Source organism: Phoenix dactylifera, chromosome 9 (assembly GCF_009389715.1).
Source record: "Phoenix dactylifera cultivar Barhee BC4 chromosome 9, palm_55x_up_171113_PBpolish2nd_filt_p, whole genome shotgun sequence".
Lineage (NCBI taxonomy): Eukaryota > Viridiplantae > Streptophyta > Magnoliopsida > Arecales > Arecaceae > Phoenix > Phoenix dactylifera.
The window spans coordinates 15,161,109-15,174,012 of record NC_052400.1 but is presented as its reverse complement, the minus strand read 5'-3'; the positions used below and the strand labels follow the sequence as shown (position 1 = coordinate 15,174,012).

The 12,904-nt window shown below is 36.3% G+C and overlaps 1 protein-coding gene across 1 annotated transcript; it reads right to left on the bottom strand.

Moving 5' to 3' along the window:
- Positions 1 to 6,072: 6,072 nt before the first annotated feature.
- LOC103716284 (transcription factor MYB20-like) lies at positions 6,073 to 7,998 on the bottom strand. The gene is made up of 3 exons (XM_008804223.3): positions 7,710 to 7,998; positions 7,031 to 7,160; positions 6,073 to 6,877 (listed from the first exon to the last, which is right to left on the bottom strand). The coding sequence occupies exons 1-3, from the start codon at positions 7,840 to 7,842 to the stop codon at positions 6,265 to 6,267; spliced, it is 876 nt and encodes a 291-aa protein (XP_008802445.1). The 5' UTR covers positions 7,843 to 7,998; the 3' UTR covers positions 6,073 to 6,264.
- Positions 7,999 to 12,904: the final 4,906 nt, after the last annotated feature.

The window sequence follows — 12,904 nt, the reverse complement described above, 5'->3', positions numbered from 1 at the left end:
TTACCGGAAACAAAAAAAAGTGCCTTTGAACCATTATAACATCTTGTATTCTAGTCTGAGTAATGTGATATATAAAGAAACATGATTTTTTTTTTTGATAAAAATGGAGTACGAGTTTGTTGTCATTCATTTACCTTATTTATTTTTTTTATTAGACGAAAGAGTCGTCATATGTACGAATATATTCAACAAAATTAAAAATAAAATGTTATGAAATAGGGAAGGAACGGTCGCATAATCCACCTACAAAGTGCCACTAAAGTGCTTCACTATTTAAGGAACTATCCAGTCTGCAGCTTTGTTTGCCTCTAAGCGGCAGGAATAAAGCATGAAGCACAGCTCTAGATTGGGAGAAAGTTGGCAAGTGCAATAAAAATGTTCAATTGGACCGGAAGTTGACACTTCAGGCCGAGATCCCATTGAAACCCAATCCAAATGGCACACAAGCCAGTCCGGGCTTTTGAAGTTTAGGACTCCATAAAGGTTCAGACCCTCAAGAACCCAGTCCATTAGGCATGATCTAATAATCCATGAGGCCCTGTTCAGACTTCAGACTATAGTCAGCCTACCTAGACCATACACAGCATGATTATATGAAGGCTAAAATAGATTATGTGATGGCAATAGTTATTGAGCAACTCTACCATCCATGCCTCTCTCTCTCGTGGCAATCTCTCCGGCATTGTTGCTCGAATGCACTTACCATTAGCTAGTGATGAGGTTAAGAACTGCGTAGGCCTAGAGCTTGATGTAGATCAGGCTCTCGGAGTCAACTTCATCAGTGATGAAGAAGGGAGAAGAAGAGAATATCATAGGAGAGGATCCATAAGCATCCTAATGTTCAATATTAGAGACAAAATTTCCCATCCCTACAAGTTGAAACAGAATTTGAATTGTAGATAGAATCTTCTCACTTGTTAAACTTCAAATTTCGATTGGTACAAGAAATTGACTGCATAACACCTATAGAGTTCGATTTTAGAGTGAATAACAAAAAAGCCTTTAAGACAAGGATAAATTATACTTACACTCCATAGTTTGGAAAACCCTATGCTTATCCTCTAAAGGTTTATTTTATACAACACTTTAACCCATAACTTAACAGAATGTTAGTTAAGCCGTTAAACCTTAAATAGGACCCAAAATATAAAAATTTAAAAATAATTAAAATAATTTTAAGTGACATAACAACTACCCAAGAACATTAAAAAACATATGCATCCTCCTTTTCATTGAAGACCAATTTCGACTTTTTACATGAGGTAAACGGTTTCATTAGTACCGTTAATTTAACTAAGTATAGTATAGGTTTTACAAATCAATAAACAGAAATTTTAGAGAGTTTTGTTTTTGTAATTTACCCTTAATTTTATATATTTTTTATTATAATATTCATGTACAATATTCTAATATATGTAAACTCTCATTACAAAAAAAAAAAACCATAGGTGAACCAGATTTCCGATCATCAATGAGCTTGATCAGATCGCCGGTGGCACGTACAGCATCCTAGCCTAAATTCAGTCCGCAGAATATAACTAGACAGACTGGACTACGAACCAGACGTGGAGACACAGTAATTGCATCATTATGATGCAATAAAGTGGTCTACCTAGTCATGCTAGACTAATGTATTTCGTGGATATTTGCAATGTCTTACACGAATTATGAACACTTTAAGATCATCAATGTTCTCAAAGACTTTGACTTGCTACATTAATAGTGTCTTAGTGTTAAAGGGAATGGAGCACTTGAGCACTATATTCAAAAGATCATTCATTCCGCCAAACTTTCACAGCTCGTAAACAAAGACAAGAATGATGCAGAGGATAACGTACTAACGTGAAGAGGAGTGGCATTTCCATGAATAAAGGCCACAGCTATCATTGCAAGGTGATGCCTGTGGGACGTTAAAAGAAACCAGGAGGAGATCTTTCCTTTCTGCTTCAGTCTCAACCTCACTCCATCCCTCTCGATCGATGATTCCCACCTCAAAGGTATTCCAGTTAGGCAGGCCATTAGTTTAAAAGCAAGCCAATTGACATGATAATTCTTAGTGCATCACAGATATCATATGCTGTGCTGAAAACTATAGTTGGTGGAGGCTTGGACATCTTCATCAAACATCCCATTAGAAGAAGTATTCCCATGCGTACGTGCAGCTAGCTTGCCCGTAGAGGATTGATCATGATTGGTGAATTTCACCAGTTGATCGATTAGGTTCGATGCACACACAAAAAAAGAATCTGGTCTGGAGCCACTGGTACCATACATTCTGCTGCCTTTATTTCACTTCCAAGTGATGCTGCTTCGTTCTTAGCTTTGTCCCACTATGAAGACCTTTAGCATCTTGGTGGAGATTATATGTATGCACCAATAGAAGTTTACCTTCTGCTATGGTGGTTGCTACGCTTTCAGCTACTTTGATAGTTTGATATGGAAATATGAAATATTTGAATGACCAGTTTATGAAGCCAGAGTCTTTGGTACATGGAACTAGGCGTTCAGAAAATATTTACATCTCAATAACTTCAAAATCTTGATTTTTTGGAATTTTCGTGACGTCAGGATAATGATGTTTGATGTCATCTATACGGGTTACATCAACGGGTCCGGCATTTGCAATGCAGTGCTGCATGCATTAGCTACTGGCCTATTTCATCTTAGATATAATAGCTTTTTTGGTAAATTAGACTTATTAAACCAATCTAGAATAAATACATCTATGGCATCAGAAAATAAAATATTTAGCTTTACTGTTGTCCACGGAGCAAATCCTGTAGCCATCCAATCTGCAGCATTTTTAGCTTCTATATAGATATGTTTCACTTTATAACTTTTCTCTAATAATCCTATTTAAAAGGATGAAAATTGATAAATCTTTTAAATTTTTGTAAAAAACTTTTAATGCTATTTGATGACATGTCAAATGCTATATTAATATTATATATGATTCATCTATAGAATAACCCAATTAATTTGAGTCCAACGATATGCGCATGGTGATACAAACATATGAAAGCAAGGTTAGCTACATCAATCGAGGCTTAGCCTAGTGAGGAACTATTTCGATGATTAGGCTCAAAATTCTATAGAATTCATGGGTTGAGTTAATGCAGCCAGCAAAATTATACGATTACAAATTGGGTTAGGCCTATATTCATAAGTATCCGAAAATAGCTTTAGAGTGGGTTGACCCAAATCTTATAGAGAGAAAGAAAAACCTACTCCTTATGCGATTCAGACCGAGCCACTCCAAAACTATTTTTGAATCTTGCTGGTTGTACTAGTCCAACATACGAATTCTATAAAATTTTGAACTCAATCATCCAAACTGGCATGATACTGCTCCCTTTCCAGTAGGTCTAAGATTCAACACTCTGAGATGTCTATTCAAACACTCGGCTGGCAAGTCAATCCAAAAGTCGCCAAATTTTGTTGGTACATGACGGCATTTTCAGAGTCAAAAGTGCGGCGTTTGCCGCGTACTCTATTGTCAAAGATGCAGAAGGGAGTAAGAAATCAGCTGTGCCCTCGTACTCTATTGTCAAAGATCCAGAAAGAAGGGAGTAAGAAATCAGCCGTGCCCTCTACTAGTTTTTATGCATCTCTTCGCTTTATCCTTTCCATAGGACCAAACCCATCGCTTGGACAACGAACGAAGTAAGGCGACGTGGTTGCATGGTCCCGACCCATGCCTAGCCAAGTGGATTGATGGAGGTGTGAAGGAGGAATAGGCTTTTTTCTACGTGTATTAATGAGGCTGGCTTTGGCCAATGACTCCAAGCTAGGTCTGGTCCCAAGCTTATAAGTGCAGCTTGGGAAGGATAGATTACTGTCAAAGTGATCAACATAAACAACTTTCTCATGTCTAAGCCGATTTTTGACCGGCAACCCAAATTTCAATCCAAACTAGCTTCCAATTTTTTTCTTTTTTTCGTATATGAAGCGACACGGCCATAGTAGTTAGTATCGTTTCATTAGGCAGATGAAATTATACGTTAACCTCTAGAGATTGTCAGAGAAGATGGCTGGCTTTGAAATTTCTAACTTGGAGTCGTAAATTAGGCGGTCAATTAGAGCTTGAAACATTTGTGTGGGTTGATAGATTGTTCTTAAGAAAACTGGGTTAGTATATCTTGTCCTCGAACTTTTAACGGTAATGGAAAATCTATGAAGATTTTAAAAACATTTGATTTTTCTTATGTTTTGCTCACGGAAGACTTAGACCAATGTTATTAGCGTACATAATCCTGCAATGCTTGACATGATAAAAAATAACTTCATATTCTAACTAACATAAATTTTCTATATATTGCAGTTGACATGTTACGCAATTAACATCGATCAAATGATCACATACTTATAGTAACTCCTACTTACTAGGACTAGTCTGATGTAATTTAGGACTCACAAACGAGATGCAAGCATAATAGACTAATTCGTGTGCGATTTTTTAAAGATAAATGAAGGATTTTATAGAATTGGTCGCGCTAGGCTCGGGCTTAAGCTCGACTGAATTTACAACTTGGACTTGAGCTCACACCTTGAGACCTGAATTGCGTTGGAAATACTGTGTGTTAAAAGATTGTGGATGTAAGAAATTCCTTATAACATGTATCAGCATGTAGGTAGGAGTGATTGACAAGAAGACCACCGGCCAATTCCTTTTCCAAAAGCAGTCAGCTAGATTCCAATATACAAGAACTACTTGGAAATTAATATTCGAGAGACCTTCACCTAAAAGCACAGTCATCACAATGGAAACGGGCATGACAAACACCATGAATTCTGGGAGTGAGAAATGATTGTTAGAAAGGGTGCGACCTTTTCAAATCCTATCAAAAGATGTGGACATTAACTTGCGGGGAACACAGTAGCTAGAAATCAAAAGAGCTCCATACGGTTACTTTTTTCAAAGTCCTTCCAGAATCTTTATATGGAATGAAGACTCAGAAATTTTTCAAAATAATTTCAATCCATTATTTTTCATATTATTTGTGGGGATGACCTATGCTATTTTGAAGGGAAAAAAATGCACGGATTTTTCTTGCATCACTTCTATTGCTTATGCTGGTCTTCATAGTGGTCTATTCTATGCAATCAGAAAAAGTTATACCAGCCTCAAGGAGAATTTGAAACGAAATCAAGGATATTCCTAGCACTCTTCCTACTAGCTGATTTTTTATTATTCATCCTTTTATATTTCTAACTGATCTTGGTTTCAATGTAAATTCTTTTATCTTTATTAGTAAAAGCTGGCCGGCTCCTTTTAGCCTCCATTTTTATCATCAAAAAAAAAAAAAAACATTTTAGCATCTTTTACAGCTATAGCTGCGACTACCGTCGCAAGGGAAAGAATTAAAAGAGCTGAATCACCTATGCAAAAGTTCTAGACCCTTATGTTGTGATGGGTTGATTTCATGTTTGTCGACATACATTTTGGTTGACCAAATTAGTTCTTTGTGGCCTATTGGGTAAATTCCTGCTCTGGGGAAAGCAAGTAGAGTTGCAACCTACTTACTGTGTATTCACAGAAGGAAAATGCTATAGACGAATGCTTGCATGGAAATTTCTTTTCAGGCATTGAACCTGTTGCCCCTACACTCAACTCATCATTGGAATCACTTCTCTTGAGCATGATTTCATAGGATCAAACAGTTAGGGCTTCATGAGGGTAGTTCTGATGCCTGATGGATTAATAGAGCTCAAAGCCTAGATAGAACTGTCCAATAGAGGTTGCTGAAGTACCAATTGCCTTTTTCTTTCTAAAATTTGAAGACGAGTGATTGACTCAGCCTTAACAAAGCTCAAACAGAACGCAAAATTCTTTTTTCAGTTGATCTAGCAAAAAGACTTACACAAGCATTAAATTTGGACATGGTTCTGCATCATGCTGATTTTTCATCCACTTCTATCTGCTCTCTTAATTTGCATGTAAAAAAGTTGATGAACGTACGTAGGCATAAATTTACCAATAGAAACAATTTACAGTCTACTGTCTTTTTCCTTATTTTGAAGGTTCATGTACTCCACCAGGAACAAGTATTGAAAAAAAAAAAAATACAGCCCTCCTAGTTATTTATTTATTTTGGCTTTCCAATTATTTGAACAAAGTAGCTTCCGAAGAATACCGAGAGATTTGATCTCCCTGTCAAGAAAAGAAAAAGAAAAAGAAAAGAATAACGAGAGATTGTTCTTCCATCCTTTATTTTGTTTGCGTGTACTAATTACAAAACCATGTAGAACGGAATCAGAACTGTTCTAATTCCATGATTCTCGATCCCACGCTTTTCTTTGATAATGGTTTAGAGGATCGAGGGCTAGTGTCCCATCTCCATCGCTACAGATCGAATCCCATATTTGACTGAAGTCATCCATCCCACAGAGGTACGTGAGCTCTGGCCGCTCCATGCATGGAAATTGGATCTCTTCAGCCTTCAGTGATGAACTAGACGAATAGCCTGATGATGGTGTGCAAGTAGAGGGGAAGGATATTGTAGTAGAAGCACCAGATAATATAATCTCATGGGGTTGAATCATGGGCACTTCATCAGTACAAAAGCTAGGGGAGTCTTGAAGAAATGGGTGATCAGTCTCTATGAAATCAAATGAACTGGTAATGCTCTTCTCTTCTTCTTGTCCCTGTGGACACTGGAGGCTTATGCTCTCACTTCTCCCATCTTCGCCAGCTGCAGCACCTGGTTGTTCTTGTTGCTGTTCCTCTTTTTGGTGGTGTTCATCGGTAGAAGAGATGGGCTTGTGAGAGATGGGGTCAATTCCCATCTTCCTCAGCTTCTTCTTAATGTGGGTGTTCCATTGATTCTTTATCTCATTGTCAGTTCTACCAGGGAGGTGAGATGCAATCTTAGACCATCTGCAGGTGAAACAGAGGACCAGAAGCTTGTTCTTCTTAATAAGTAGTAGTTGGGGGAGAACCAACTTGACTCCCTCTTTTTATTTATCAAAATCGTTGAGGGGAGCCCATTTTTTTGTGAACAATAGAAAGGAAAGAGGGGAGAGAGAGGACCTATTCCCAAGACGAGAATGGAGTTCAATGACCAACTTTTCCTCAGACTCTGAAAGCAAGCCTCTCTTCAAATCAGGCCTCAGGTAGTTGGTCCATCTTAACCTGCAGCTCTTTCCACACCTCAATAAACCTACACAATAAAACCAGGCAAATGAAACTCCATTCGCAGTAATCATTAGAAGAAGCTCAAGGGAATAACGTTTCTTTTTTTCCCCAACATCTTATATACTTCTAAAACAGGACTCATGTTTATCTTCAAAGGAGACTACCACCACTGTCAAAAACAAAATTAAAGCAAACTATAGAAATAGATTCCATAAAACAAGTGCTATCAAAATTCAAAGTTTTTCTTTCTCGATTAGCAACTTGCTCTCTCTCTCTCTCTCTCTCTCTCTCTCTCTCTCTCAGAGAGGAAAGGGAGGGGAACTTAAAACCCCAACATCCGTTCACCTTTCCTACCACCAACATTTAAGAATGGTTCGAGACATCTAAGAAGGTAACAGGAAAAACCAAAAACCAAAAACCAAGAAAAAGATTTCTCCAAAGAAAAGAAAACGAAAAAAAGAAGAAGAAAGAAGAATTTCATAGCCTCCTCATGTCATGGCAAATAAAGTCGGCTCTTCTGGAAATCCAAGCAAACAAAAGGGAAGCCAAGGGAACAAGAGGGGGCGATGGTTACCTGCTAGCTTTGGGACAGCTCTCCAACAGCATTGGCCATTGGTGAGGATGCAGTTGATCAACTTCTTGTCCTCCTCAGCTGTCCATGGCCCCTTTTTCAATCCCACCTTGTCACAACATGGCTGCCTTCCCATTCTCTCCTTCAAGTAAATCTCTGCAGCCACACACACACACAGAGAAAGAGACAGAGACAGAGAGAGAGAGAGAGACTCCCAAGCCAGCTGACTAGTTCCCCGGCTACCTGCCTTTAAAAGCCTCACGAATCCTCACCACCCCCACCCCCAGCAGGGGGTGGCAAGACTCGTGCACACGAGGAAAGGGGGGTGGGGGTGGCAAGGGAGCACTGGTCACACGTGTGAAGTCAGTCTAAACATAGCATGAGGGTCCGATCCAAAGAGTCCTACACGCATGAAGTTCTGTTCAAACGTGAATGAAGATGGTAGAAAGCTGTGGAGATCATTTCCTTTCTGATCAATGCTCTTCGATGCCTTTCCTTGAGTTCACACAATAAATTCTGAATTTTATATATATGGAGCTTCAAATTTTTATTAGAGTAATCGAACCACCTTTGGATTTGTGGTGTCGATACCAATTTAAAGAATAACTAGAGTCAATTCGGCCACGGTTATCGGATAGATTCAGAAGGGATCGAGGGGTGAGAGCACAGATCACCCCCTGATCCGGGATATAGGGATGATGAGGAGGGATGGGGTAGTTGTCCAAGCCAAACATGTATTTAAAGAAGCCAATGGGGCGGCCGACCGTTATGCGGCTCACCATTCAGGATACACCTTCTGGGCAAGAAAGGGGGAGTTACCACTAGCACTCCGCGAGTTAATGTTTTTGATTTTATTGGATGTATTCATACGCGTATTGTATGAAAAATTCATTTTTAGCCGAAAAAAAAAAAGGAGTTAATTCCGTTACCTTGCTTGACTTAAAAGTAGATGAATACCAGTTTGCAGTGCTCTGATTTACGCACCATTCATATTTGGAATTGAGTGGACAAGGACTCTGCTCATGTGAATTACTTATAAATAAGAAGGTAACGGCATTATGAAGCTTCTCATGCTTGTATCACTTGTTATTGCGACCGTGATAACAACTGTTTTTTTTGTATCTAGGTGCTATTAATGCTACTAGGCGAATAGTCTCAAAAGTTGCTATCTAATAAATCACATATATGACCGAAACACATGACTACTTCTTCACATAGTTAAAAAAGTTCGAGGCTAATGATCCCCTAAGCATATTTCCCATCATTTCTTTATGATCATATTGTTTTTATCTCTTTCACAACATTTAATTCTTTCTTTCTCCCCTTTCATGCAAACATAATAAATATGACATTTAAGCATTATTTTTTTTTAAAAAAAATAAAATTTAATGATTAGAATAAAATTGGTCCAATGACTCTCACAAATCAAATATCACCTTTGGATTTTAACATTTGGGGGAATCTAATGGAGCACCGTAATCATATCCATTTTCTAGGTTGGGCAGTAATGACCCTTTTAAAACCGATGTTAGCAAATCTTTTGGTTGAAGGACCCAAATTTTCATGGATATTATATTCGGAACAACTCTAAATTGTACAAATCACATTTAATACTAGATAAAGATACTTATTATTTAAAACTATATAAAATGGCAAAGCAACGTGCACGCGTCAACTTCTGGGCGTCTTTCACACGGATGGAGGAAAGGACTACTTTGACTGGTTGAGTTTCCATGGTCATTAATTTTCCTCCGAAATAGACATTTGATCATAACTTTGGGTACTTCCTGACCCAAGACTCGCTTGTAGGTCCGGATTTTGGCTTGGATTGATTTGATCAACTTGAAGGGTAACAAGACTAACTTACATACCACTATGAAGTTATGCTTCCTATTTTGCACTCAAAACAAAATTGGAGTCTCTTCATGCCTAATGGTGGTTTAAACTTCAAACCACCTGTCTTGAGAGAGAGAGAGAGAGGGAGAGACACCTTTGTCTTGCCTCGTGCTTCTGAAAACTGAAAGCTGCCTGCGTGATTTTCTGAATGCTATTTTGTGTCACCATAGCATTACTCTGTTAATTATCACTAATACATAATGGGAAACTACTACAATTTTTTTCTTTTTCAGTGGCGAGGAACTGAAAACAAGCTAATGGGGCTGAAGACCTCAGAAGAGACATCAGCCAACTACATTCAAAAGGCTTTGCCCAATACAAAATATATGTACTCGTACCAAGATCAACCCACTAAGAAACAAAACAAAGCCAGAAACAGAAATGCGAGCAAGAAGGTTTATGTGTGCGTCGAGGAAATTATTCAGCACCCAAAACTCAGCTTGTGTGTTCGCTGGTATTGTTTTGGGTGACTCCTCTATGCTGTCGTTCTGGTATCAGCAGTCCCATTTATTTTATTCGTTGGTTTGGTTAGTTGAGAGATTGGTTTATATTCTGTACTGTAGATGTTTGTTTTTTTGGCTTTCAGTCTTGTTTGGTGGAGGCTACCACCAAGTTGTTTTTTTAAAAAAGATGTTTTTAAAAATTTGGGGTTGAGTTATGATCTCCGTGAGCATGTCATGATTTTTATAACCCTTCTTGTTTGCCTTTATTTTTCCATGGGTTTCTATAACATATGAATTCTTCCTTGCTCTCATTCATTGAACAATATGCGAGGTAGTTACCAACAAAAAAAAAAAGAAAGAATGCGAGCTGGTCAATGACCACTGAACTTCTTTGGGAAAAAAAGATCAACCACCTAACCAAAGAAAACAATACCATTAATGAATTTGATGGTTTTTCCATCTTTTTATTTAAAAAAAAAAGAAAAGAAAAGCAAATATACGTACTATTTCATTTCATTCCTTCAATATTGAAGTGGAGATGGAAATCACTAATTAAAAATTGTTTCATGGTTTGTTTATCTCTTGCAACATGAAAAGAATTTTGTTAAGAGAAACATGAAAAGCAGCTTAAATGTTTGCAAAAGAGAAGGAAAAAAAGGCCTGGAAGTCATGAAGTTTTAGCTCTTCATGCTATCATTCACTGTGGAATCTCTCTCTCTCTATCTATCTCTCACTTTTGGTTTAGAGAAAACCATTAAGAGAGAGGATCAGGAGCTTGAATGAACTCATATCAGGGAAACGTGGGTAAAAGATACAAATGCAAAGCTATTTCGATGATTCACTGACAGTCTATACCACAAACCCATGTCCCAAAAAACCCAAAAATCAGTAGGTGCAAGTCCATAGCCCAAAAACCAAATGCATTGAACTAGTTCCTCGGCCGAATGTTAACTAGTTCTTTTTTCTTCTTTTTTTTTCTTTTTTAATAGCTTGGCGTAGGTTATAACGTGTTTGATTTTTGGACCATGGACGTTCTACCTACTGATTTGTTCAGGAATCGTTCCATTGTTTGTACTTGGGGACGATTTTTGGGCAATTCATATATATATATATATATATATATATATATATATATATATATATATATATATATATATATATATATATATATATATATATATATATATATATCTTTAAGGTTTAATTTGATACATTTTGGAATATGTTGCATTTGTCAATGGACAAGTAGGAGCTTACACCATCATATACTTATGATTTGGTAACCTTGTGCTATCTTGTGTACTATATGAATTGTTTTTTTTTTTAATTTTGTTCGAAAAGGTAGGAGTTTCGCCAAATATCCTATCCACCATCATTCTTTAAAAATTTCTTCTTCATTTATTTTTGTATTTTTTTGCTTGTATACTCTTCTAAACATTGGAGTTTGCGTGACTACCCTCTCAAAATTGATATTTGTATGTATATCTTTATCAAACTTTTTTTTTGTGTATGTATCCATGCCATCTATCGCTGTTAAAAAATCAGCGGTTTAAAATTGAAATGAAAAAAATATCATTAATGGATAAATATGTAAAAAAAATGTTTATAAGGATATACATGTAAATAGCAATTTTGGAGGGTATTTATACAATTTCATATATGCAAAAGGGTATACATGCAAAAAAAAATCTTAGATTTTTGCATAACTACCCTTATAAATATTGAAATTTACATGAATGCCCTGTAAATTTATATTTACGTGCATGTCCTCAAAAATCTTATTTATTTAAATTAAAAATTAATTAAAATTATGAAAGTATCCTTTTACTAGAAACTAATATCTCTACTCTCTTTTGAGAAATTTTTGGATCTTTCTCAACCTTCTCTTTCACTTCTTCATCTGGAATTAAAACCATTCGCTCGACTTCCTTCTCCACCATAGATAGCCTTTCATTATATCATTTTTTATATGAAAATGGTCAGGTCCTGATTTTAGTTTTATGAACTATTTAAAGAAAAGTGTTGTAAGAGATTTGCAACATTTATCTTTTAGTGTATGAGGTTTGTAATATTTATTTTTTAGAGTTAGAAAACTTTTCATGTGCAGGCTAGTAGCTAATTTAAAATTACCGTGACAAGATGAACCACATACACTAGATATTTTCTTCTTCTAGAAAATTGAAGCTTCAAAGAAAAGTGGTTTAAGATATACACCATAAGGGGTAGCCTTTTACCATATAGCCATAGAGGTTGAAGGGTTCGAAGTCCTTTAATGAATTTGCTTAGGTATGATTGATATTGTTCTTCCATCCATGAGCATAACAGTAGCAGACATTAGACAAATTCGAGTGTTAAAATAGGTTAAAATAAAAAAAATAGATTTTTTTGCATATAAATCTTTATAAATATGTGAAATTGTATAAATACCCTCACAAAGTATTATTTACATATATATACTCTTATCAAATATTTCTTTTTGCATAACTACCCACTAAAAATATTTTACTTATTTTTAATTTTAAACTGCTATTTTTTTAACGACGTTGGATAGTATAAGCATATATGCAAGAAAAAAAATGAAGGCTATGCACGCAAAACAAGCATTTTATAAAGGTACACGTGCAAATAAGGGTATGCATGTAAATTTTAATATTTAGAAGGATATGTACGTAAAAAAATTATTTTTAATAAAAAAATTGGGAGATTTACGGTGAATATAAAATAAAAGGTATCACGAACAAAAACAATTATAGACCCATCAAGTAGTTGTTCATGTTTCTATTAAAAAATTCTTTATGTTTCAGCTCATCAATTTCTTATGGTCCTATCTTTAGATCATTTTTATATCTTTTATTATTT